General features: G+C 40.3%; 1 protein-coding gene across 1 annotated transcript in view; it reads right to left on the bottom strand.

Annotated features, from left to right (window-relative positions):
• LOC118799119 (thrombospondin type-1 domain-containing protein 7A) overlaps nt 1–27,812 on the bottom strand; it is a 213,026-nt gene that overhangs the window by 100,893 nt on the left and 84,321 nt on the right. Inside the window, exons 3-6 of the mRNA XM_036558827.1 lie at nt 25,244–25,492; nt 12,247–12,428; nt 5,233–5,301; nt 1,152–1,307 (exon numbers count right to left, since the gene is read on the bottom strand). Of these exons, the coding sequence (XP_036414720.1) occupies nt 1,152–1,307; nt 5,233–5,301; nt 12,247–12,428; nt 25,244–25,492 (656 nt within the window). The remainder of the gene's footprint in view (nt 1–1,151; nt 1,308–5,232; nt 5,302–12,246; nt 12,429–25,243; nt 25,493–27,812) is intronic.

Here is a 27,812-nt window from a genome sequence, read left to right as displayed (position 1 = left end):
ATGGCTCGCTATTATCCTGATTTTATTTTGGTTGTTTTTCATCATTAGCTGTGCTTTCACAATTTCACAAGTATAACTCATTTAAATACAACGAATCAGGGTGTGCTGTTTGAAAACAAGCCATCTGAAAAATGATTGGTGGACCAATGAATATTAATGAGAACGCTTGGCAGCCCTGCAGAGAATTCATCAAGCAATCCCAGGAAACACATAAAACCTGTTATTTTTCAGCTTTAAGAGATTTTTCAGAGGGAAATTGAAAACAAATCATTAACTTTCCATGCACTAATAATTCTGACATGACCGCAGAGTAGCACCTTGAAGGGACGTGACATCGAAGGCAATTTTCCTTTCAGTTACCTTTCAAACAGCGTCCGCTCTAAAGAGCAGTCATGCATGCTGTGACGGCTCTTAGGACTATATACTCAACACACAGTTCTATCCTGTACCTCCACTCCCTGACCACTCTGTAAGGTCCACCTGCCTTATGTGTCAACTGCATAGGTATGCACTTACAGACTGTAGCTCATCAGCTGCTGCACAATTTGTCAGCCCCCCCAAACCTCCTTAGTCATTGGTTAGTTTCTGACCACTAAACTGCGATTGTCCAGACATTATTTGGCTGGTGGTCCGCAGTGACCATGACATGGTAGTGTGTGTGGTGCTGGTACGAGTGTATCAGACACAGCAGTGTTGCTGGAGTTTTACACACGTCAGTGTCATTGCTAGGCCAAGAGTCTGCCACTCAAAAATATCTAGACAAGAGCTATTCTGCCAGAAACTGACCACTGAAGGAGGGTTTTGATGCACAAATTGTGTATCAGCAGGGCTATAGCAGGGGTGCACAACTCCGGTCCTGGAGGGCCGGTGTCCAGCTCAGTTTTGAGGTTTCCCTACTCAAACACGCCCATTAAACCTGCCAATTAACAGATGAGTGTAATCAGGTGTGTCTGAGCAGGTAAATCGCCAAACTGTGCTGGACATCAGCCCTCCAGGACTTGAGTTGTGCACCCCTGGGCTACGGTCTCTAGTAGATAATTGACTTACATCCTCAGAAGACACATCCTTTACCAAATTTAGACAAACAAAAATACAAAAAAACGTATAATGTGGCTCTTTTACGTCTATACAGAGAGTGGCTGAAGCTTTACCTTTCTTTACCGACTGGTCATTGCAGTTTTCGAAGGTGCACGGTCCCCAGGCCCCCCAGGGAGACACCTCACACTCGATGGGGCATGAGATGTGGCACAGCTGGCTGGTACTTGGCACTGACCCCACACACAGCTTACTCTCCACAGGCTGGGAAGCTAGAGGGCAAACAGAAACAAACACACACACACACAAAACACTCCATTATAGCACAGCACCCATAGCAAGAGGAAACACGCTGGACGATTAAAGTTACAGACCCCGCGAGAGTGGAGAATGCCTGCATTAAGCTCTTTCGCAGCTCACAAGAGTTGGCATCTGTTCCCCTACTGTACGAAAACACAGGCAGAGAGAGGGAGAAGCAAAGTCATCCACGATAACAAGATTAAAGCTCGCTTTTTAGGGAAGCCTTACTGGAAAAAAAGAGACAACAACAGTCAAAAACACTGACAGCAGTCTATTCAGTGATGTACAACACAGGATTTTCTCCTAATACCCCCTTGCTTGAGAAGCCTCTGCACTCGACTGACATCTGACAGGACGACTGCTTAAAACATCAAACAGCATCCAGACCTTCCAGCCGAGACACAGCGGCGCCATGCCGAGAGAGTTCTGATTATGTTTACGTTTCCAAAACATGATTTAGGCTAAAATTATACTCCTTTTTTCTAATGGAGATTTCATTTGCATTTTCAAGGTCTAAATCAAAATGTAAAGAGTTTAAAGTCCAACTATTGGATCAAATGGACAAATTGTCCAAAATAATGCACCATATGGACAAAAGTGTTGGGACACCTACACATTACATCTACATGAGCTTTTATGACATCCCACTCTAAATCCATAAGCATTAATATGGAGTTGGTCCCCACTTTGCAGCTATAACAGCTTCCACTCTTCTGGGAAGCTTTCTACAAGATTTTGGAGAGTGTCTGTGGGAGTTTTTGCCCATTCATCCTGGAGAGCATTTGTGAGATCAGACACTGATGTTGAACGAGAGGGCCTTGCTTGCAATCTCCATTCTAGTTCATCCCAAAGGTGTGTGATGGGGTTGAGGTCAGGGCTCTGTGTGGGCCAGTCAAGTTCTTCCACACCAAACTCACCCAGCCATGCCTTTATGGACCTTGCTTTGTGCACTGGGGCTCCGTCAGTCATGCTGGAACAGGAAAGGTTCTTCCCCAAACTGTTCCCACAAAGTTGGAAGCAGACAAGTGTCCAAAATGTATTGGTCTGCTGAAGCATTAAGATTTCCCTTCACTCGAACTAAGGGTCCTAGGCCAAGATAAACAATTCATATCATTATCCCTCCTTCACCAAACTTTACAGTTGGTACAATGCAGTCAGGCAGGTGACAGGCAGGTCTGTGTTTGGCTTTCGCCAAATATACACCTGTGGCAATGGGACTGAATGAATAATTAAGAGAGGTGTCCCAATATATTTGGCCATATAGTGTACTTAAGTGTAGTAATGGAAATTTACTGATGGCACTATGCATTCTGGAAGGTAACGTTCTCCTGGCATCAGGCAAACTCAGATTCACCCATCATACTGCCAGATAGTGAAGCATGTTTTATCACTCCAGAGAACACATTTCCACTGAGTCCAGTGGCAGCGTGCTTTACGCCACTCCTGCCGACCCTTGGCATTGCACATAATGATCTTAGGCTTATGTGCAGCTATATGGAGACATATACTCGTGACAAATGACAAGCCAAACAATTTAGCTTGCTAACTTGGTGTGGGCAAGCAACTAATGAGCAAGTTATCTGAAATGACCAATTTCATCATATCTAATTCCACCCACTAGTTAAGATCTCCCCAATTACAGGATACCAACAGCACTAGGAGGGTGAAAGTGAGCACAGGCTTCCACCAAGACCTGTGAAGCGCCACTGTATCTTTTCGAACTGCTGCTAAAGCAACATCACTGGACAGCTGAACGCGGCCGGAGAAAAGCGCCAACCACCAGTTCTGTTACGTCAGCTAACAGATGCCTGCCTAGTGATGGGGGAAGACAGGTGGGCCATTCTACCCACCCAAAGACTGATTTCCTGATGATAGGGCCAATGCTTAGAAGGTAACACCACTCAGGAGCCCCAAGAGAATGACTCTTTCAATGGGGTGAATCAATTCAGTTTGTCCTTCCAAAAGATTCATTTAAAAAGAATGAATCATTTGCAAATGACACATCATAATTGTTCAGTGCTCACTCCCAGACGGCTGCCTGTGCTTTGAAACCTTATGCAAATAACAAAATGACAGAAATCTCTCACCCCGCAGGGCGAAAGGGTGCATGTAAAGAAAGCTCTTCAGGAGTCTAATTGCTTTTCCGCTGCATGTTTCTGAAATTAATGGGGCTAAAAAATCCTAACAAGTACACGACAGACTGAGACTGACGAATCAAAGGCTGAATTAACGTGGAACTTCACAGGTTGTACTTGTTTACTTCGCCAGATGGTCTGGACCCTCCTGCATGGAGTTTGTGTCTAATCAGAACTCCGGAGCTACTCTGAATACTCTGTCGTACATAACTTAGACAAGCACAAATGTGCAGGGATGAGTGGGACTCTGTACCAATACAAAAGTCACACACAACTGTTCATTAAAAAGCGAGTAGTCTACAGTCAAAAAAACAAGAGAGACCTTCTTTGGTCCCATTCAAAAAATATTTCCAGTGATTACAGTTAGACAGTTAGAGTGAGGAACAGATCAAAGCGGCGCGACCATATGAGAAAATCTAATTTATCCCATTTTTTCTTAACCCAATGTCAGCCAAGACACATTTAGTGGTTGACATACTTTTATTTCTAAAAATGAACAAAATTACGTCGCATAGCCGCCAGTATTTTTAGGTATTTTTATGGTTGCACAATTTTCTCCCCAGTGTAATCATGTCTAGCAAAGGCGTGCATGGGAATAGAGGTACGAGTATTTGAACACTGGAATCAGAAGGGAGAAAATACACAGAATAACAACTCAATGAAATGCCAATTAAAATGCAATGTGACGTTACAGTTTCGTGAAAAATGTAAAATAAAACTTACCCTCCACAGGGCATAGCTAGGCCTACCCAGGCTGATAACAGGCCTACCCAATCAAATGAGGAAAGAATATTTATTAAGCCAAGTTTTTTAAGATAATGAAATTTGATTGGTTTTGTGTGAGCACTCTGACTGTATTATAGCCAATCAAATTATTATGCTATACACCATTTTCCTCAATCCTCTAATCACTGCACACCAGTGTTAGAATCTGCTTCAGAATCTGAAGCTCCAGGTGTGGTTAAAAGACGGAACTCAGGACGATTAAAGGTAAGACTGCGTCCCACTGAGTAGGCCTATTTAATCTGTAGGTCTTTTCTGGCCAAAGTTTTCATCCCTATCGAATACCTTTTCTTCTACGCCCGGCTACGGATGACTATGGCATCACCAGGGATCAAACTCGTGATGACAGAAAAAACGCCTAGATGGTTACATCACTTGAGGGTTGGCTCTTTTGTCCAATTTTAACGATAACAGTCTGTCATACAGTGTCAAAAACTGGTGAGTTATAAGCTTCCATGTTAGCTACATTAGCCATAGTTCCAGTAAACAAGTAAACTGTCTATACAAATATGTCTTGACATATCAACTACATTAAATGGTAAAACCATATTTTTTTACCACACTATTCCACTAAAACCCCCTCTATCCAAGGACAGAACACAGATGTGTTCACCAAGGCACTAACAAATCATGGAAAAACCAGACAGGACACACTCTGTAGTTGCTGTCATATCTGACATACTTGATGTCAGGCTGCTGACTGGTGCCCAGTGGAGAGCAGAGACAGTCCACTGAGAACTCATTACATCTACATTTGCTGCTGCCTCGACCACGCAAGGCCTTGAAACTCAGAGAAACTAAACACTTTATAAAGCGCAGATGTGTAAACAAAGAACAGAGCATTACAGTAAACACAAGGGACGGCGCTGCCATCACTGATGCACAGGAAACATGCAGAATGTAAAGCGTTCGAGAGGAGGAGAGGTAAGGAGGGCACGGTATGTGTTATGTGGGTTTAACAGGGTTCATTCCATCTTACCTGTGATTTCAAACGTGATGGAGAGGAGGGGTGGGACGCTAGGCTTCGGGCTGCTCTGAGGTTGGCCTTCTAGAAAAAACACACAACATCTATCGCTAACAAACACAACTACTGCAGCACTACTGTGGTAGTAACTATGAGCAACAGATGTTCTATAGGGATGATTAATAGTGATCTTCACTAATAGGGTCTTCAATCAAAGGCAATTCATAAGTGAAGACAGACAGGGACATGTTAGCTCTAGCCCAGGCTGTCCTCTTATGAAATGACTTGAAAAGCCAATAACATACAAATCCAACATGTTTACAGTCAATTTCAGACAATTCAAGATGTTTAAATTTAAGCCAATATCAGAGGGTGTTAAAGGCCAGTATCTATGAAAATGGACAAGAGTGTGTTTTACAGCTAAAAACAGTAGTAGCATTTAAGGCTGGGTGATATATCATCTACACTGGCATACCGTGATATTGCTTTTATAGTTTTAGTGATATTTTTAGCAATACACTGGACCCACAGTGTGTTGCATCCATGACATAATGTCTATAAAACAGCTGTGTCCCTGTTGCTAAGAAGTTTGTTTTTGGTTTTTGAATTATATTTTGTTTCCTTTCTGGAAATGTCCGGTTTATACAGAGCCCTGCATCCTGTATAAATGAAAATAATGCGTGGCTATGACTAAGTAAGGTGTGGAAACGAGATAATTTAAGTCGTGGCCATGACTTAGTAAGGTGTGGGAATGAGATGATTAAGACTTGATCACAGACTTGATCACAGAGCATTACTTCATTAACAGCTACTAGCGCTGCTCTGTAGGCGACCCTGCCAGTCTGCAGTGACAGCAGAGGAGGGTAAAGTTCAGCTCCTCACTGCTGGGCTTTAGTTACATTTAGGGAATCATATGCCTTCAAAGAAGTGATGCGACAATTATTTATTATCGCTCACCCCTAATTCTTCGGAGAAGCCGAAGTCAGCTATTCGTCAGCTTCTTCAATTTTCCCGTTCCACCTTAAATAGAGCAGCAGTTATAATACCTGAGGCTCCAGAATGTAACTGCTGCACTATTTAAGGTGGAACGGGAAATTTAGCTAGCTAGCTAGCAATACATCAGCATACTATTAGCAATTTTTATACTTGTTATGAAGAAAAGAACCATAATACATTGAAACGACATTAAACTAAGATAATAAAATGGTTGTCGTAATTTTTTAACAGAGAAGATTCTCACATTTGTGGGTTTCTTTGGTCGCTCGCGCAGTCATCTCGCTGGTTTTTCTTTTTTTCTCATAACTCTCTGTTTGGAGTCTCTGAAAAACCTCTGTTTGGAGGGCCATGTAGCCCTAACACGTCACCCTACCCCTCTATCTCAACAAAACTCAGGACACCCCACTCCTAGACGTGAACACACAAAACTTAGGACTAAGGGCTAAGTGGTAGGGGCGAGGGGTGAAATGGGATTAGGCCTTTGTCTGTCCTATTTGTCCATGTTTATAGATAACAGCATGTGATACAGTGTCAGAAAAAAACAATCAGGTCTATCAAGTCAGTCAAAACGTTAATTTGTTATTTTTCTTTATTATAAGAGTTCTTTATTTGGTCATGTGACTGACTACAAAAAAAGTCTTTTACAAACCTAAAGTTGGGGTGGTTTAAAAGCAGTAATGTGTGAGAAGTGCTGGACATGGTCACATATCCTGAGAGTGAAATGAAGCATTATTTCCTATTGTTCTTCAAATATTTGAGGTAATGAAAATATCTGATAGTTGCAGCTTTTCCCTTTTAATTTTAGTTAAATGTTTTAATGTTTAGCTGTGAGAACATTTCCAACGAGTTGATTCTTACAGATGCATGTTTGATTTGCAATTTGTAACGCACTGAAACCTTCACATCAAGTTCAACGTGCTTTTGATCACAAATGAAAACTCTGTTTGTGCCCCTTTTGGCGGACAACTGTCCAAGCGATACTGAACATGTGACTGTCATACACTCATGCTTTAAATCATACAAATATGGATATTTATCAAAAACCTTTCACAGTTTATGGCTGTTGTGTTTTCTTTTTTTAATTTCACTCATCATCTGCAGTGCATCTGCTAGTTTTGGAGTAAGTAGTATTTCATAAGCAAAACTGGCGTCATTCGACTCTCGCGGCTGTTCCCGTCTCAGTTACGGCACTCTCTCCTCCACATAACGATGCAGGCAGAGTTTCCACATCACAGCACAAACTCACAGATTCACCCTCCGCCCTCCCGCCTCTTCAGATTACCCTGATAAAGAGAGAGGAGCCCTGCACCACAGCGATAAGGACATGACCTCCTCCGATCCCAAACCAGCCATCACCACCTGCAGGCCCTTTAACAGCAATCTCAGCCACAGCACTTTCATTCACAGCCTCATCTTTAAGAAGTATCAGCTCTAATGCTACATGTGTGTGTCCTGGGAGAGGGGGGGGGCAGAGAGAGAGAGACAGAGAGAGAAGAAGAGGGAGAGAAAGTGAGAGAGAGAGAGAGAGAGAGAGATGAGCAGGAGCAAAAGACAGAGAGGGGAAAGAAAGAGAGAGGGAGAGAGAAAGTAAGAGATAAGAGAAAGGAGAGAGGAGAAGGGAGGGAGAAAGTGAGTGAGAGAGAGAGAGAGAGAGAGAAAGAAAGAGAGGGAGGGAGGGAGAGAGAGAGAGAGAGAGAGAGAAAGAAAGAGAGGGAGGGAGGGAAAAAGTCTGAGAGAGAGTCCATGAGACAGAAAGGAGAAGGAAAAAGAGAGAGGGGGAGGGAGAGAGAAAGGGAAAGAAAAAGAGGAAAGAAAGAGAAAAAGATAATGAAAGTGAGAAAGGGGGATGGTGGAAAAAAGCGGGAGCAGGAGGGAGAGAGGGTTGAGCAGGATGCTGGTGACACTGGACCACTGCAGACTGTCCATTCTGGAAAAGTCAGAGAGCATAAAGAGCTTCATCACTTCATTCCGAAGCTGAAGCGTTTCTGATTCTGATTCAGCATTTGTGAGAAAGTTCACAGCTGCTCTGTCACACTGGTTGTCATCATGCCAAAAAAAACAGAGAAATAAACATCTTTGAGTATATTGATGAAGTAAGAACCTGTTTTTTGTTTAACTGGGGGTTCTGGAGACTTATGTTCTTAACTAGAACTAGACTGGTCAGCTAGCTAACAGGCTAAAAGATAGCAAACAGCCTAAACAACTCCATCATTAATATCACAGGCTTGAATTAAAGTACTTACGGTTTGATTAACTGTAAAACAGCTGTATAAAAATCTAAAAATGACACTTGAATGGATTAAACGCTTCAAATGTTCGTGTTTCAGTCAGAAGTTGCATCAAACCCAGGCTGAATCCCAAACGGCTCTGTACTCCCTAAATAGTGTGCTAACTATGAAAGTTCAGAAATTCTAGCCTCCACAGCCAAATAGTGCATCATTTATCAAGAGTCCCAAATGACTTTTTCTTAGCTATATTTTGCACCACTGCGCTGCACGATCCAGTATGTAAATGGTTGCTTGGCAACGATAGCATACTCTAAAGGAACTACATTTCTTGGTGGAATACATGTTTATGTTGATTACTATTAATAATAAATTATTTTCTGAGAAATTGTATTTTATCATATTTTATGTTGGTCACCGTTTTATAAAAGCAATAAGTCAAGTCAAAGTTTATTTATATAGCGCTTTTTACAACAGGTGAGGTCACAAAGCAGCTTCACAGAAAAATCCGGGTCTGAGCCCCCATGAGTGTCACCAATGATGACAGTGGCAAGGAAAAACTCCCTCAGAGCAAGAGGGAGAAACCTTGAGAGCAACTAAGACTCAAAAGGGGAACCCATCCTCCTCTGGTCGACACCGAATAAGCCACTTGAGGCTGTGCAAGGAGGAGAGTTTAGGAATCGCTAAAATTACTGCTTTATTATAAGTGTGTTTTAATTAATTTACTGTTGTCCATATAAATCCCACAAATAAATCACATTCAGCCTTTACGCAAAAACCGATCCAGGCGAACAAGAAGCTACCTCTCATTTTTAGAGGAGAAAGAAGAGCAGACGAGAGAGAAAGAGGGAGAGATGGAGTGAGAGAAAAGGAAGAGAGATGAAAAGGTGGTCATTTCTAGAGGAAGAGGAGGTGTGTATGTGGACAAACGCTGATGCAGACTGTATGAAAACAGTTCAGAATGTGGAGTCTGTATGCATGTGGCTGAGTGATGGGAGCTCGTTTGTGCTCTCAGAGCTGGATCCTGTGAGAAATACTAGAATAAACTGCTCTAGCGCTCAGAGTTCCTACCGACTTCCACCATAAAACGTCATAATATATATCAAAAACAAGAAGTACAGTATTAATGAAACTTACCAAAGCACTTAGAGACAGTTTATTAATGTGTGCACTAAAGCTTTCTGGCATGTACAAGTGAGCGAACCCCTGAACTAAACTGCAAGGGCGCCTGACCTCATGAATACGTTATTTTTATTTATTTTTATTTATACGTTATGATATTTTAGGGCGTGGCACCTTTGTCAAAATATGCAATATATATGCAAATGAACAACCTTGAACTGAATAAATAGTTTTTTAACTTTTAAAGTGGCAGCAGGATTAAAGGTACAAGAGAAGAAATTCTACTAAGTTCGTAGGATTTTCTTCCATTTCTTTCTCCTTTGCTTTGGACTGAGCTGGAGCTTTTGCCATAAGAAAAAAATGTGAAAATATCAAATATCAACACCCATGTATTTTTCTCCCCCACCACTCAGTAATGTTTCCTTACCAACCAGCATCTTTCCTAAAGTAAGTGAGAATGATCACTGGAGCAAAACATTCTCAGAGGTACACTTACACAGTACACTTGTAGCTGTGAACACAGTCATATGTAGAGGTTTTTATGTGTCCCGGTCAAATTCTACGTTTTGCTGATTGTGAGAATAAGTTACACATCCCCTACAGAGAACACACTCCTGCACATGCATGGGAACACGTTACTAATACCTGGCCACGACTTAGTAATGCATTGGAATGAGATAATTAAGTCGTGGCCACAACTTAGTAAGGCATGGGAACAACATAATTAAGTCGTGGCCATGACTTAGTAAAACATGGGAACGGGATAATTAAGTCATGGCCATGTCTTAGTAAGGCGTGGGAACAACATAATTAAGTCGTGGCCATGACTTAGTAAAACATGGGAACGAGATAATTAAGTCATGGCCATGTCTTAGTAAGGCGTGGGAACAACATAATTAAGTCGTGGCCATGACTTAGTTAAACATGGGAACGAGATAATTAAGTCATGGCCATGTTTTAGTAAGGTGTGGGAACGAGATAATTAAGTTGTGGCCATAACTTAGCAAGGTATGGGAACGCATTACTAATACCCTGACCACGACTTAATAAGACGTGGAAATGAGATAATTAAGCCTAGACCACAGCTCAACAAGGCATGATCTCATTCCCAGCCTTACTAAGTCGTGGCCACGGCTTAATTATCTTGTTCCCATACCTTACTAAGACATGGCCATGACTTAATTATCTTGTTCCCACACGTTAAGACGTTGTGGCCACACATTATTTTTATTTATACAGGATGTCACCAGCAGGGCTCCGTACAGCTCTTCAGTTTTCAAAGAAGAGAATCTAAATCTGAGATTTCAAAAACAGAGACAGAATTAAATAATGTTTCATTTTTGCCGTCTGAAAAATTTACAATTAATATGCAAGAAATCATCAGTTATACACGTAATTGAATTAATTTATTGACATCTAATTAAACATCTAATTAAAATGCACAAATAAATCTCACCAGGTGTGTTAAGGCCTTTAGACTCATCTAAAAACTGTCAAACTACAACTGCTGAAATGTCTCTCATCTTAGTTAGAGAAAATATCATTAGCATGAACTGTACAGCCTAAAAACTGTGGTTGGAACTAGACACTGTAGTACCAGGGCACACATGCACTGTACATTATCGGCCAAGACAGTTTGGTGTCTGAAGATCGGGTCTTAGGCAGGGGTAGACTTAGTGATTCTGCAAAAGACAGGAATGGGGCCCCTTAGATGCACATTTTAAATTTGTTGAGGCTCCCAAGTGGCACAACTGTCTACACAAAAATAAGATCTCCAACAAAAAATGATATCTTGACAAGTAAAATTACCTTTACTCTATTTGATATATTTAATATTTATCATTTTGAGATTGTTTTAAGAATATTTTAAGATTATTTAGTCAATTTATAGATTTTTTTTTTTACAAAAGTAAAAGTGCAGTTATCTGCCAATATATTGAGATACAGTATATAGCCAATATAATGAGGCACAGAGTGTCGTAGCAGCAAAGTGATGAGTAGAGAGATTACGTTCTCCAGTAACCAGTAATATAATCCCATTACAGGAGCTATCTATACTAAAATTAATGCTTGCATTATGTACTGCTGGGCCTGTGGGGCTGAACTGAAATTACTGAAAAAAACTGCTACAGTCAGAATTTTTATTTTATTTTATTATTTTCTATTATTATTATTATTTTATATTATTATTTTCTGACCACTGAAGAACAGGGTAAAAGGGGGCTAACAAAGTATGCAGAGAAACAGATGGACAACAGTCTGTAACTGTAGAACTACAAAGTGCACCTATATAGTAAGTGGAGCTGATAAAATGGACAATGAGTGTAGAAACAAGGAGGTGGTCATAATGTTATGCCTGATCAGTGTGTGTGTGTGTGTGTGTATATATATATATATATATAAACATAAACATGGACAGTGTAAATTTTATTTTCATGAGGCCCTTGGCTCATGGGGCCCTATGCAGCTGCCCCTGGTCTTAAGTTTTGCACTGGAGCTAAGAGGCTTATACAGCTACAGGTTCAGATGTGTGGAAACTTATACCCAATCAATTAGCATGATGCAAACTACAGGCCTAAATCATCACACACATGCAATCTCTGAGTAGTTAAGCAATCTCAACGTGGTTTCTGACACTGTATGACACACAAGGCCCCCCAGTCAGGTTTTAATCCTGGTGCTCTACCTGTTTTGTCCTGGTTGTTGCTCAGGTAAGACAGCAGCTCAGCGTTGGCCTGGACACAGTACACCTCCCTCGTCTGCAGGCCACCCCCGCACAAGCCCGTCTGGTTGCCACGGCGCCGGTCCTGTTGGCTTAGCAACGCGTCCACGCGGCACTCACCCCACTCTGTGGTCCTCCAGGTGTAGCTGAGGAGGTCACGTCAACAAAAGTATAATTAAAGCTTTGAATTCAGCTGCACTCACAGCGAAAGAACATGAGAGGAAAGATGAATAAAATCACTGCTGCTGCTGTACTTATGATTCATTTGAACACAAACATATCAATAAAGAAAATAATTCAAATAAAATTCCTTTTACTGGAAGACATGGACAACAAGGTGCCAATATCCAAAAATAAGAATGATAATAAAGAAAGAAAATCCAATGCTCAAGGTTTTACTTAGCATACAGGCTACTTAAGGCACTTTCCACAGAGTTCAATGTCCCATTACCTTTTTAAAAGCAACAAACTGTGACTGTTGTTGTTTTTTTGTTGTTTTATTTCTATAAAAAGTGAAGAGATCTCTACTTTAACTTCAAATAAGATTATTAAAATTAGCAGTTAAATGATCACAAAAACACATAATATATCCGGAACCACCTTTAACATGGTGATTTTGGGCTCTCTCACCTCACCGACATTAAACTCCCCTATGAAATATAAGTAACACAGTTACAGTGTTGTTCAATGTAATGTTAAAAGAATGACTAAATGACAAAAAAGGTCATTTTAACCTGTCCCACATTTTATGCCCAGCCTAGTTACCCAAACCTGTTCCCCTTGTAAAAAAAACGAAACATTCCGGATATTTACAGGAATCATCATCATCATCTTCATGTTTTATGCAGAATGACCATCAGAAAGGTCAGTATTCTCAATCAACCAGTTACCAAAATTACTGTTCGAAAAAAGAATATTCATATATGTTTTTAAATAGTGCAATGTATACAGTTATTAGTAGTTAGTATGCAACATGTGCACCTTGTCAAGCTAACCACTCCTGGATGCTCTATGCTGTATATTTTATGTTCTTTTCTGCATTATTATAAGCTAAATGGGAAAAAATGATCTCTGTGTTCAACCCTGTTACTTGCTTTAACACTGTTATTGAGTCATGCATGGTGAAAGCAGCTCATACAGTTTTTGATTTGACCGTCTGACAGAAAATAACATTTTCTGAAGGTTAAGCTCACTTTGATTAATAATTTGAACACCTAAAAATAAAACACAATTTTTAAGATTTCTAAGACCTAAGATGAACCCTATTTACGGAGAGTGCCTTAAGCTAACTTTGTTAGCGGACTGTGAATATTAGCTTACATTGGCTACCCTTGCTAACTTTGTTAGCGGACTGTGAATATTAGCTTACATCGGCTCCCTAAGCTAACTTTGTTAGCGGACTGTAAATATTAGCTTACATCGGCTCCCTATGCTAACTTTGTTAGCGGACTGTGAATATTAGCTTACATCGGCTCCCTAAGCTAACTTTGTTAGCGGACTGTGAATATTAGCTTACATCGGCTCCCTATGCTAACTTTGTTAGCGGACTGTGAATATTAGCTTACATCGGCTCCCTAAGCTAACTTTGTTAGCATACTTTGCACATTATCTTACATCGGCTCCCTAAGCTAACCTTGTTAGCGTATTTTAAACATTAGCTTAGACTGACTACCTCACGTAACATTTTTAGTGTACTTTGAATATTAGCTAACATCGGCTCCCTACGCTAATTTTGTTAGCATAGTTTGAACATTAGCTTACATCGGCTCCTTTCTTTGTACTTAAGCTAATGTTCAAAGTACTGTGTTAGTCTCATTTAAACATTTGCTTACATTGGTTGCCTAAGCTAACTTTGTCAGCATACTTTGAATATTACCTTACATACTAAATTATATGTAGAATACAGAGCTTACAATATAGTATATAAGCCATAGTAGTAGATGTTTAGCTAGGATTACTTAGCTAGACAGATGATTGTTTCCTCAGGTTGGAAGATGTGTTGTGAAAAGAAGACATTTTTAAATAATCTAACTCTGAATAACAAAAATAATTTAACTCTTCTAACTCAAATTACAAATTAATTCATAAAAATTAAAATTAAAATAAAAATGATTGTGATAACTGTCCTTAAAATGTTACTGGAAAAAAACACTACAACAGCAGTAACGGCAAACCATTACTTTCCATCTCTGTAAATGATTAGCATTAATGTGAGACCAGCTTCCACCTTCCCTGCTAGAAAACCAGCACAGACTAGCACCAGCAAATCTAGCACATGTTGTGTTTTGAACGTTGGGATGCTGGTCAGCCAGACAAGCATAAACTAGCAGACCATGAAAAACCAGCTGAAACCAACATAAAACGCATGCTAGTCTGTGCTGTTTTCTTCCGCAGGATTGCAGAGTTGACCGCGCCTCAAACGGTCAGCGTAAGAATCGTTGCATTGTGCTTTAATACTGCATCTCAGGGCTGATTCATCAAGAGCATGCAGAACTGATGATGACATGCCAGTCAGTGTTCTAGATACAGTGTCTCTGATGAAAAAGTAGAAAGTCACAGCCTCATATAACTTTAATTATACTTATTCTGAGCGGGTCTCGGCTCCTAATGATTTTCTCTCTGATATGCAGGTCTCGTTATTAGTTATAATAGCCGTTGGCTATTATTATTTCTTGGCTGTGGTTCAATAATAGAGGAGAGCGCTGGTGTCCTTTTCCTGTTCCTTTGCATGCATAATTTCACAACAACGCATTAGCCGGCCTGACTCATTTTCCCCTTTAGAAAAAAGCTCTAAATGGCAGCTTTTAAAGGAATACTTCACCCATAAGTGCTAAAAGTGGCGTTAAAAAAGGAGCCATTTAGCACTGTGCAAATGCCACGGTGCTAACTGTTCCCACGACCTTTCAGTGAGGCCTGGCCATACTAGCGCTTTTTGGGTGCAGTGGTTCTATATTTACAAAAATTAAAAGACAAAGATTAAAAATCACCCCACTGCATTTTTGCCACACATCTTTAACCTTTCGTCCATCGCCATAATATAATAAAAGCATAAAAATGCTATATGAATATTGATGCTTGTACTTCTTGAACCCCTATACATCGAGCATCTTCATTAGACATTCCTTTGAAATGGGAGCTACTGTGTTGGGAAACTTCAGCTAATTAAGACTTCCCTGTTGTTAAAGACATCTCTTAGCAACTACAACCCAAGAGGAAAACCAAACGGCTGAGGCAAGCTGTTTCAAAGCACACCCTCATGTGATTCTGTATAGAACTGTATGGTATGAAGTTCAAAAATTCAGCTTTCCTCTTATCCTTAATGTAGTTGATCAGTAAAGAATATGTTTGGTGTCTGACCGTTTTGATGCTACAAGGCTAATGCAGCTGTTACTGGAAGCCCCAGTCGCCCAATTTGCAATGTGCAACATTTAGGTCTGCACTGGCATGAAACTGAAGCCTGAATCAGACTTGTACCAGCAACTTTAAGGCTGTTTACACTTTGCAGTAACATGCATTTCATGGCCGGTTTCTATTTACGTTTCACTAAAATGCGCCCCGAGTTTTACTTTCCCGCATATCAACACATTCACTGTTTCCATTCGTAACCTTGCGATTCCCCCTCTATCTGTCTGCCCTTGTTTACCTTCCCACATATCTCAGATCATGTGATTTTGTTTGTTTTGGTTTTCCTGCTACACTTCAGCTCCTGCTCTTTAGTCATGCCCCTCATCTGTGTCCTTGGGCGCCACAAAGTCCCCATGAAACGAGATCGCATTGGGCCTCACCAACATAGATACACATACCTAGATGCCATGTTGGGTCCAGCCAGGCATCGCTGCTGGACTGCATTCAGTACCGTATTACCGCATTCAGTATTACAGAGCGGCAGTTTAAGAAAGATACTGTCCAAATTACACTGTTTCAAGAATATTGCACTCAAAAAGTGTGATAGGATTATATAACGGAGGGAAAGCATTGATCCACACTCATGTTTGTGTGATTCGTATTATCTGTGTGATGTTTATGTAGACATGGTCGTGTGGTTGGTGAGGCACAGAGAACCTGTTGATGTGATTGTTTTTCCTCTGGTTTTATATTAAGCTTATTTCATTTAATAGTCCTCACACTCCTTAATTTGTGTAGATATTTCTAATAGATTAGCACCTTATTATACAAAACTAGTTAGGTTAGGTTCTTATTTGCCAGCTTCTTGTTCGCATTTTCCCGTTCCATCTTAAATGGTGCAGCTTCAGGCATCAGAAAGTGACTGCTGCACCATTTAAGGTGGAACAGGAAAACTCGAACAAGAAGCTGGCGAATAGGAAGCCAACATAGCTTCGTCTTTCTGTGTATTAAGATTAGAAGTGATTCACACATTGATGGATTTGCTGATCGTGTTTTTAAGGGAGATCGCACTAAACGTACGTCAGGTGCAGACCGAATACTTTCCCACTGGGCCGGACAGATAATTAGCACGATCAGTTAATAAAGAAATAAAAGCTACCGAGATTTGTTCGTGCAACAAAACTTGAAAATTTGGTGAAAATCGGTTGAGTAATAAGGAAGTTGTGGCTGATTTAATCCTGAGTCTCATCACCTCTCAATACAAGTGAATCTGTTCACAAGCGGACCTTGACCTCTCCAACATGGCGGACGCGCAGACGCATCATCTCAGAGAGCAACAGGCAACTAGGTATGTATATCTATACTCACCACCCCATGCTATGCCAGTGTGATGGAAACAGCAGTGTAAAAAAAAAGCACAAAGTTGGCGAAGTTGATAGCCTTAGCACCTCATCACTTTAGCACTTGAGGCTTCTAAATTAGCTAAAGTTAGCCTGCAAACCCCTCAATGTACGGAAAGCTGTAAAATGGACACTCATTAGCCTAAATTGCAAATATGATGTCATTTGTGTCCCTTTATTATAAAAAGCAAATACAACAACACACAAATGGTTGAAAACACAATCGTATCTGAAAATGAACTGTTGTAAAATAGTTAGGCCTAACTATTTTACAACACCTGAGCCTGGTCTGTCTGAGTGAACCGATCATAATCCTCACAGCTGAATGCGGCCAGCGAGTGTTTGAATTCTTATTATTGAAAATGATTTAATCTTTTTTTTTCCAGAATAATAAAAAAGAAAACCCCACAGACCCCCTGCAGTTATGCCAACTGGCATGCCATTTAACACAATGCTGCTCACCTCCTTCAGTTGGAAGCAGGGCTGCTTCATTGTTAGTGCTATAGAGACTGATGAGGGGACAGGGCTGAGTCAGTGGTGGGGCTATGGGGATTAAAGAGGAGCTGGATCCGTTGGGCCTGGCACTGATATTAGTTAGTATGAATAGCTTGCTAAGAGTTTGTCTGTATTGGTTAAATGTCGGCTAAAACAGGAGTAGAAACACTGTGGACTAAGCTAACATGTTCATTACTATCACAGACCACACCCACCTTTCTTCATGAAAAACTGGGTGACAGACTGACGCCCCTTCTTTTCTCTCTCCTGTCTTTCTTTTCCTTTTTAGAGGCCAGGTTTTTCTTTGAGAAGCTGAGACATGGCGCTCAACTTACTCCTCACCAATTCACTGCTAGCGAGTACATTTCTGGCCTGGTTTGGACCGAACCATTTGATGTAAATAGAGGGGGGGTGGGCAATACAGAGGCTCTCTGGATGTTTACTTTTTACAAAAACAAGGAAAACAAACTGTTCGTTATATATATGTACACTACAAATGCTACATTTTATTATATTATTGGAAAAAAAAATTTGAAAAAAGCTAATTCTTTGATATTTTTCAGGGCCCCTCTCTGTCACAGGCCCTTAGAATCATCCTAACTCCTGAGCCTGGTCTGTCTGAGTGAACCGATCATAATCCTCACATCGGCCGGCGGCGGCATCAAGCCCCGCAAACATTGCCATGGACACCGCGGTGCCGGCGAAAATGGACGATTATCAGAGAAGAGCTTTAGCAGCGTACACTGTTTATTTAAGGTGGATAAAGGATGATCTGTACTTTTTATTCTTGTATAATATTTGGGTTGTCTGGAATCCAACATTGAGGCTTTGGCGTCCATGAACCCCCCAAAATCAACATCTGGGGCCGTATGACGGAAAATTCTCATCTTTTTGTCCTAACTTAAGATCTGACAGGTCAAGATAAGATTTTTCACAAATTCGTGTTACTGAAGCAAAATCTTAATTTAAGAATCTTATCTTACAGCATCTTTTCTTATCTCAAGTTAGGAAATCTTAACTTCCTCGATCAAAGTTGACAATCAGCTGTCGTGTCTGTTACCTCGCAACCGACCATACAATGCACAGCTGAAACGCAAAACACGTATACAAGTTAACTAGTTAGTCAGACAGCTAACGCTCGCTACCGTTACTGGTGTAAAGAAAGTCAAAAACTAAAACTAAAGCGTGATAAACTGAAAGTTAAGAATATTGTGTCAGCGCTTCGTGCTGTTTATCAGAGCATCGCTGCTCCACACTTTTAGTCCCAAATGCTTTAGCCGAGCGCGCTAACGTTATTCCTCCTAATAAACAGACACACAATCAGCTCGGACTCCTCATTATTCACCACCATCACTGTAGTATTTTATCGGATGAGTTTTTATCAACATTAACACATGAAGGTAATAAGAGGGGTGGTGGAGATCGAGTCTGCAGCGTCTGGGGTTTTAAAACGCTGTTAGAAAAAAAACTTGCAAATCAAATCACCGTTTTCAGTGTAGATAAATGAAGCGTCATTCTGCTGGTTATAGTGAACTGAGCTGCCTGACGCTGCACAAAACAATAGGAACAGACAATTAAAACAGAAGTTAAGACGCTCTGGGGTTTATCTTAAAGTTAAGAAAATATTTAGGATATTTTGGCAACTTAAGATGTTTCTGTAAAACCGTTTTCTTATCTGGAAATAAGATCAGATTATAGACTTCAGAACTGTTGCTCTGTAATGGCTTCTGTCCTAACTTGAGTCTTAACTGAAGTTGCCAAGACAACAAAGCAGATCTATTCTCAGAATTTTCTGTAAAACGGCCCCTGGTTTCTTCCACCGCTGCGGTCGATGGCCAAAGTTGGAAAAACTGAATACAGAACGTTCAACTCAGTGTGTGAAATACCCCCCTGGTATTTGGGGGGTCCCATGTTGGCTTGCTAATCCAGTGTTGGCCGGCTGCTAACTCACTGATACTAGGTTTAATGGCAACAAAAAGTTTGGTTTAACAATTCTTCTTTCAGAAATGCTCTTTTCTACTTTGGCAATGTTCTCTTCCACACATTAAAGCTACTCAAGCTTCATTGCTCAAATCCGATCTCTCTGACAGGATGGTTCACACTCGTTTAGGTCAGTGATTCAAATCTGTCATTAATGTGATGAACCAGCGTCCTGAAATGATCCGCATGCACACATCCTACTCAGTAACGTCACGTGAATGAATCACGTGTGTCACGTGCTTCATCAGCAAACAAAGCAAATGATTGAACATTTGTTTATATAGAAGAATGCATTCATTTCCTAAACACAGAACGGATTAAAGCATTTTCAAACCTCCAGTTACAGGAGTTTGTAACAGTATACCATGTCTGTTAATGACATCAGTAAGCACAAACTGGTTCATTCAGCCAATGAGCTGCTCAGCTCACCAACCAATCAGCACTTAATAGCAGTAATGCTAGCACTCTATTGCCAAAAACCCATTTGCTGTCAAAAAAAGGAAATATATAGGTAAGTTTGCTTTTTTAGTGAAATACATCCTTCTACTTTCCAAAACTAAAGGAAGGTCCTGGACAAACGGTGGGAAACTGTTTTAACTCCATTTTAGCCGTTTAGCTCCTTTCACCCCATTCACTGAGGACTCGCTCGCAGGTGCCCTCTGGTGTTTTGCAGTCATGTTTTTGATATAACAGGGAAGAAGAAACTTCCTGTTTCCCCCCATTATTTCAAAAACATGACTGCAAACACGCCAGATGGCGCCCGCGAGCGAGTCCTCAGTGAATGGGGAGAAAGGAGCTAAACGGCAAAAAACAAAAAGTTAAAATAGTTTCTAATCACTTGCCCAGAACTTTCCACTGATGTTAGAAAGTAGAAGGATGTGTTTCACTAAACAGAGCAAAGAAAACATCCCTATATGTTCCCTTTTTCCTACAGCAAACAGATTTTGGGCAGCAGGGCGCTAACATTACTGCTACTGAGTGCGTATTGGTTGGCGAGCGGGGCAGCTCGTTGGCTGTTCGCGCTTACTGACGTCATGGGTGTACATGAGGCGCCCTTTAAAACTCTTATAACTCAACTTTAAAAGTGCTCCAAAATATAACAGCAGCGTTGAAATGTTTTATGCTGTTCAGTGTTCAGGATATGAATGTATTCTTTTACATTAAAAATGTTTAAGCATTTATAAACTATGATTTTACTTAAATGCTCTATTTTAACCCATTCGTTTTGGACTCGCTTGGGAGCGCCTTCTAGCGTTTACGAACCCTGGCAGACATTACAGAGCCGTAATTCTCCTCTCTACAAATTAGCTGTGTCCCAATTCAGGGGCTGCGTCCTTCAGAGGCTGCATTTGAAGGCTGATCGCGTCATAGCGACGCAACTATGCTGTCCCATTTCAAAGGCTCCTTCATACGCGGCCGAGAAATCTGTCCTTCTTTTCCACGGCAATGGGTGGATCCTTCGCCAGCCAACATTTCAAGGTTCATTGCGTGCAAGGATTCGAGAATATGGCAGCATCAGCAGAGGAGTGAAGGGCGGCTGAGGAGACACTTTTAAATATAAGTATTGGGTTTAAACTGAGGAGAATAGCTAACGAAACAAATGTAAAAAAAAAAAAACAATCTCATCAGTAGCCAGAGGTGAAGCTTCTCCAGCTCTAATAAATGAAGAAAAAAAAGTTTCTGGCTTCATCTTTAAAGAACATTAAAAGAACTTAACAGGAGTGGTGTTTCGTGCCTTTGCGGGTCTAAGCAGCCTTCGAAGGACATGCCTTCATCGACCGCGTCCTTCCAAGGATCCAGCCCCTGAGATGGGACACACTGATTCTCTAACTGAGCAGCATAGTACGCGCTTTATCTCCAGCACTGTGAAACTGTATGCTCCTTTTTTGGTTCCTAGCTAACTGTTCCTACTAGAGATAGAATAATGGTGGCGGTCAATACAACTCAGAAAATAACATTTCAATGGATTATAGTACAATTATGTTCCCTAACTGAAGGTACTGAGATGTACCCTTGAGGGTACCACCCCACTGACAGTTTACTACCTTTTTTTCTGAGAGTGTACATTATTAAAAAGTACTCAAAAGTGGCTTCAAGAAGGCTAATATTACTTTATTATTTATGTTATGTGGCATACTTCGGTCCATTTCTTATTGACAGCAGTATGTTAGCAGGGTATAAGCAAGTCTATTTTAGATTACCTAACAACTCAGTATGGTTTGACTCAAGCATGTGATGATTTAGGCTTGCAGTTGCTTGATTTCCATTACTTGTTAGCTACATTAACAAATGTCAGATACCAGCCTGTCCACATTTGAGCTAAGGGAAAGATTGTGGAGATGTCTTTTCTCACAAAAAAAATCGCTTTTAGAGACACGTAGTGCCGGCGATTCGTCACCGAGAGCCATCTGTGAGATTAGAGCCGGTTTGTGGCCCCCGCTAAGGTCGCACCATTTGTTTAGCGCTCTTCTCTCGGCCCAGGCCCGGGCTCGAAGCCCAAGGCTTTCAGCTTCTCTCTGCCTCCATATGCTCTCTCTACCACTCTCCTCTGCGCTCACTGCAGACCAGCTGGGCCGGGGTTAACCAGCTCCCGCCGCGGGTGAGATGCCCATTCAGGCTTCATTACTAACACGAGTGTGTGGCCATTTTGCAGCACATAGCGTGAAAGCGCAGAACTCGAGACTCCAGACAGACCCACTACAGTAGGCTGACGTCTGTAACTGTCAGGATCTACTGCTGTACCTTGTTTTTTCTTTTAGGGGCATCTCCATGGAAACAAATGGTCATAGCAGGGGCCTGCATGAGTACTTAGAGCTCAAAATAAAGGAAAGTATATGTATTCATATTGAAGCTTCACCTGTGGAGGCTTCCTGCAAAGCGAGAGTTATTTGTGTGTGACGAATACAAAGAATGTTGAACGTTGCAATAAATAGCTTCTGCCTTTGAAGTCTGACGGCTGAACTGAATCATTCTTCCTTCCGGAGCCTGGGTTTGGGTGTTAAGTGTTATTTCTTATTAAGGCTTAGACTTGGGCTTTAATAGCAATAGGTAAATATACATAAGTTCTGCACCTTTTATACATTAAAGTGCTTTACAGTGAAAGAGCAAATAAAACAAGTGTATGAAAACAACAGGAAATAATTAGGGCTGCACCGATTATGACTTCTGTGGGCCGATGCCGATATCCGATATTTTTTCCATCTACCAAGGCCGATACATAAACATTTCTAAAATGTGGAATTGTGTCTAAATCGAAACGTTCTGCTCTTCCTGTACAGTAATCAGCCAAATCTAAAATCTGTTCGATATTTTAAAGCAAATATTTGCCGATATTTAATTCTGATTTCATTGCACATGCCTAAAAATAATGAAAGAAGAAAAAAAACACTGAACACGAAAGGAAATAAAAATATATAATTTGAATTATTCTGACTAAACCAAGGAATTTAAATCTGCAAATCAATAAAATATCATCGCTGTCTAAAGAAAACAATGTATCTCCATTTTTGTCAATTTTTCTTTTTTTATACATAATTTCAACACACCAGCTGTTCTTTATGTTCTGTAAAAATTTCATGATGAATGGACCAATAGAAAAGCTCTAAAATCAATTGGAATAAAATCTCTTTACATTGACCTACATTGAAAGGTCAGAGTGTTTTTGCCTTTTCCTGTAAAGTTACTATTTTAAAGATACTCATGTTTCTTTGGACAGCAACGATATACAAAATAGATATATACAAAATACTTAAAGTACCCCCAAAAGTGACATTTAAGCCACAAAAAATTGATGATGCTAACTATTTTATATATTTTCATGCTAGACAAACTAATAACATGGCATAGGAGCCACTTTACACCTTAGTCAGATTTACAAAATAAGTACAACAGCCCCTTAAAGCCTACGTATATGTAATATATTTTATGTATAATGTTATAATGAAGCACCTTATCTGATTTAAGACAGTAAACACTGGAAAGAGGGGAAAGTTCAGCAACCTTGCTTTTTTCTCATAACATTCAATTTAGAGTGAGCCTCTGAAAAACCTCCATTTGGAGGGCCATGCAGCCCTAACACTTCGCCCTACCCCTCTATCTCAACAAAAATCAGGACACCCTACCCCTAGATGTGAACATGCAAATCAGAGGGGTAAGGGCTAAGTGGTAGGGGTAAGGGGGAAAATGGGATTGGGCCTTAGTCCTGAGAATATAAGTAATTATTTCCACTTAATGAGTCACAGTTTGAAACTTGAATGGATGACTAAAAACGTATCTTTGGGAAACAGGTTTCATCAAAAATCATGTGAGCCAAACACATGGCTATATTGCGCTGGTCATATGTTTATTGCGAAGTTTTGTCTGTGTTCACTTGCATGAAATTTCTTAGTAGCTAACCTGCTAAATTGACCGCCCCCACCAGCGCAAAGGGTTGGTGTACTTTTGCTAATTAGAGCCTTGATTAGTAAATCTGCCCCTTAACCTCATGCAGGTTGCAAAGATCTATGAATATAACTGATTAGGCAAATTGGAAACATCTCATGTCCTCCCACCATGCCTCCCACCCCTTCCCTCTTCTCGTCATCTACCTTGGTTACTGTGTTATTACTTATTACAAAATGGCAAAAGGCAAGACTGAAAAAAATCAGAATATGTGTGAAGCTCAGACTAATTACTGAAAAAGAATGGACTATGTTATGTTACTATGTTTTTAATGAAAATATGAAACTGGCACTATGGTAACAAAAACCCAAATACCAATTTAAAAGGACATTTAAATAACAAATGCTATTTTTATTTGTATATTTATGCTGAAAATATATCAAATGATAAAACCTAGAACAGGGGTCAGCAACCAAAATGTTAAGAAGAGCCATTTTGTCCTTTCGACAAAAATCAAACCACCTTTTATGTCCATTTTATTGAACGTTTGACCATCTTGGCTGTAAATATGCCTCAGTATGTGCTAAATATAATATAAATATAAAAATATAATAAACGCTGACTTACTTTGCTCTGCTTTAAGCTTTTACTCAGCTTTAGCCACTTTTTTCGCATCTCCAGCAGGAAACTTTTACAAAAGTAGAAGAGTTTCTTGTAAAATGTCTCTCAACATTCGACTTTTTATGAGACTTGAGTCAGCTTCTCATTCACCAGCTTCTCATTCTAATTTTCCCATTCCACCTTAAGTTGCACTTTGACGCCTGAGGCACCATTTAAGGTGGAATGGGAAAATTCAAACTAGGCGCTGGGAAAGAGAAGCGACTTCAGCCTCATGCCTTTTTAGCGTTTGACAGTTTCTCTGTGCAGATTAAACGTATCAGGAAACCAGCTGAAGTGCTTACAAACGCAAATACGTTTATTAATCTCTAAATTATCAATCTTTTTCTTTATCTATTAGCTAGGCGAGAGTGTTGTTGTGCTGCTATGGTGACCAGCAGTCTGCGCGCCAACCTTCAGGGTTAAAGGATGAATTAACTACAGCATTTAAGACCATTTATTGTTAAACTGTGCTGAACGATCAGCAGAGCTTTATTTTACTGAAAAGGAGGATTATTTTATTTTTACCTAAAAATCTAATTCTGCTGAGGAGCCGCAACAGGGCAGTAAAAGAGCCGCATGTGGCTCCGGAGCGGCATGTTGCCGACCCCTGACCTAGATAAAAAAAATAAAAAATGACTGACTGAGGAGGCTTGTTGTATGTCTTACGGAGGAAGTCCAAATTTTTTTGAACGTAAACTTACGTGGCGCAGGGTGGGACGCTGTCTCCTAAAGGCTCGCAGGGCTGGCTGTCCTCCAGCTGGGGGCACTCCGCTCCTCCGCCCACAGGAAGCTGCTGGACCTGTCTGGTGCGGATCCGGGTGCCCATCGGAACACTGGGGTCTGCACATGTTTTCGAGCATGGACCCCACTGTCCCCACTCATTGACCACGCAGTCCTTGCGCATCAGGCAGGACTGGTGCATGTCCGGGAGGCTCCAATGGGGGCACTGGCTGAAAAACAGTATGAGTGTGATCAGTATATTATCACTGTCTTATCAAAACCAGGTCTTCATTAGAGTCATGAGGTGGTTTGATTTGAAAAATGCTAATTCCATGAAAAAAGACTACATTGGGCAGCCATTTTAGACAACTGTTTGCCAAATTCTGCCTCCCCCACTGATAGATAGATCAAACAAAGTACAGTAAAGAGCAAAACAAGAGCAAAAGTATTGCCGCACACTATCATACAGATGCATAAATGGAATTAGAAGAAAGATACATAATAAAATATACTAAAATAAACATAAAATATAATGTGCAGTACAATAAAATTGCATAAATATTATGCAGGTGACAATGCAGTGGTGCATGTCAGGTCCAGTGGATGAACCGAGTGACTAAACACTGTATATAATAACACGTTAATAGTTGTGCAGTATGCGTGGGTGTATAAACAAGTGGCAGTGCAATATACAATATGTATAGGTGTAAGTACATCATACCATCTAAACCACATCAACAAATCTGTGAGACCTCAATGAAGACCTGGATGCGGTTTAAGCAGGTTAAGAGGAGTTTTTGTGGATGTATTCACAGAAATGATTTGGGTGACTATTGACTTTTAGTGTGTTAGCATGAAAAAATATGGAAGACTTAGTGGTGTTATTCTGGCTAAGAAGAGGCAAAGTGTCATATGCAAAGTACTACGTGCACGTAAAAAACTCATTTAAAAGTTTTTATCTCATATTTTCAGTATAAGCTCAAGCTAAAAACTATTTTTTGTCATTTTTACGCACATCTTTAAAAAGGATGACAACAATTCTGAAGGGCAGAAAATACATATTTTTCATAACAACATATCTCTTCAATGTCTAATACCACACTATCACATTACAAGCAGCCTCCTGCCAAAAACGTACATACTGACATAAGTAGCTAATCAGCCTTGCTTGAAAAAACTGCCAATAATCATTACGGGGGCTTTTAAAGACCTTCTAATGACTGGTAAATTGATGTTTGATGTTGAAACGTGTGGGAAAAAAAAGATTTTTTTTTCTTTGTTTCCTAAGGCGAAGCTGCCGACAGGCTATTAGAGTTAATTACAGGCTGTGTCTCTTCCATTAGAGCTTCATTTAGCAACACTCCCATTAGCCAATGCTACAACGCTGCCTTTATTTTTGTTCCCCGCCTGTTTTCTGGCAAGTCCCGCATGCAGCACTGGGATTGGCTGGTAGTAGAGGCAAGATGCAACCTCAATCATCCTGTAGATGGTGAGATACTATTAGCCAATCCTAGCACAGGAAACAAGGCAGTATTAGCCAGTCATAGTGCAGGAGAAGATACTATTACCAATCACAATGCAGGAGGCATGATACTATTAACCAATCACAGTGCAGGAGGCATCATACTATTAACCATAGTGCAGGAGACATGATACCTACCAGCAGGGATAAACAATTATAAATATTTACAGCTCTTTCCAATTCTGATGTCTTTAAAGCCAAATTGAACAGACGTATGGATGTTCATGTGCCTCAAATGAAGTGTTCAGAGAAACATACATTTTCAAAGAAAGCATGTCTTCTAAAAGGGGAATTACACAGATTTTTCAAACTTTCTGAATAATTTAGTCCTTGGGATGTTAACAGAGTCATTCAGAGTGGTTTGATGTAATTGTCATTGTAGAAAAACATACAGACTCAGATTTCTTTATTTTTAGTTTTAAAAATAGACAGAATTCCCTTTAAAGAGCGAAAATGGACAAATTCACGAGTCGTGCGTCCCTGCTGAAAAAATAACTTGGTCCCTCGTGATTTTGTTATGTGTTGTGGCTTTTTCGATGGGTTGACATCACAATGTAAAAGATTCTGATGGTTTAACAGGTGACCAATGGCTGATTCTAAATGCATTTGTTGGTTTCCTAATGGGATCTAAAAGTGCTGTACTGGAAACAAACTAGTAGTTTCAATTGAAAACTGTTTAGAAAGCAAAACATTAGCTTTTAATCCTAATGATCCTGTTTCAGCAGGGATCCCTAACTACCAGCCAATCAAACAGCAGGCACGATTCTACCAGCCAGTCATTTCACAGAAGGTACGATACCATCAGCCAGTCACAGCATAGACCAGATGTTGGCAACCAAAATGTTAAGAAGAGCCATTTTGTCCTTTCAACAAAAATCAAACCACCTTTGGAGCCACAATATTTTATGTCCGTTTTACCATCTTGGCTGTAAATATGTGTTAATGTGCTAGTAAAAAATATAATACAAACGAAAACGCAGACTTACTTTGTTCTGCTTTAAGCTTTAGCTCAGCTGTAGCAGCTTTTC

This window comes from Colossoma macropomum, unplaced genomic scaffold, assembly GCF_904425465.1.
Source record: "Colossoma macropomum unplaced genomic scaffold, Colossoma_macropomum, whole genome shotgun sequence".
NCBI classification, from domain to species: domain Eukaryota; kingdom Metazoa; phylum Chordata; class Actinopteri; order Characiformes; family Serrasalmidae; genus Colossoma; species Colossoma macropomum.
Note: the sequence above shows the minus strand (reverse complement) of the source record. Positions and strands in the feature narration are given on the sequence as shown.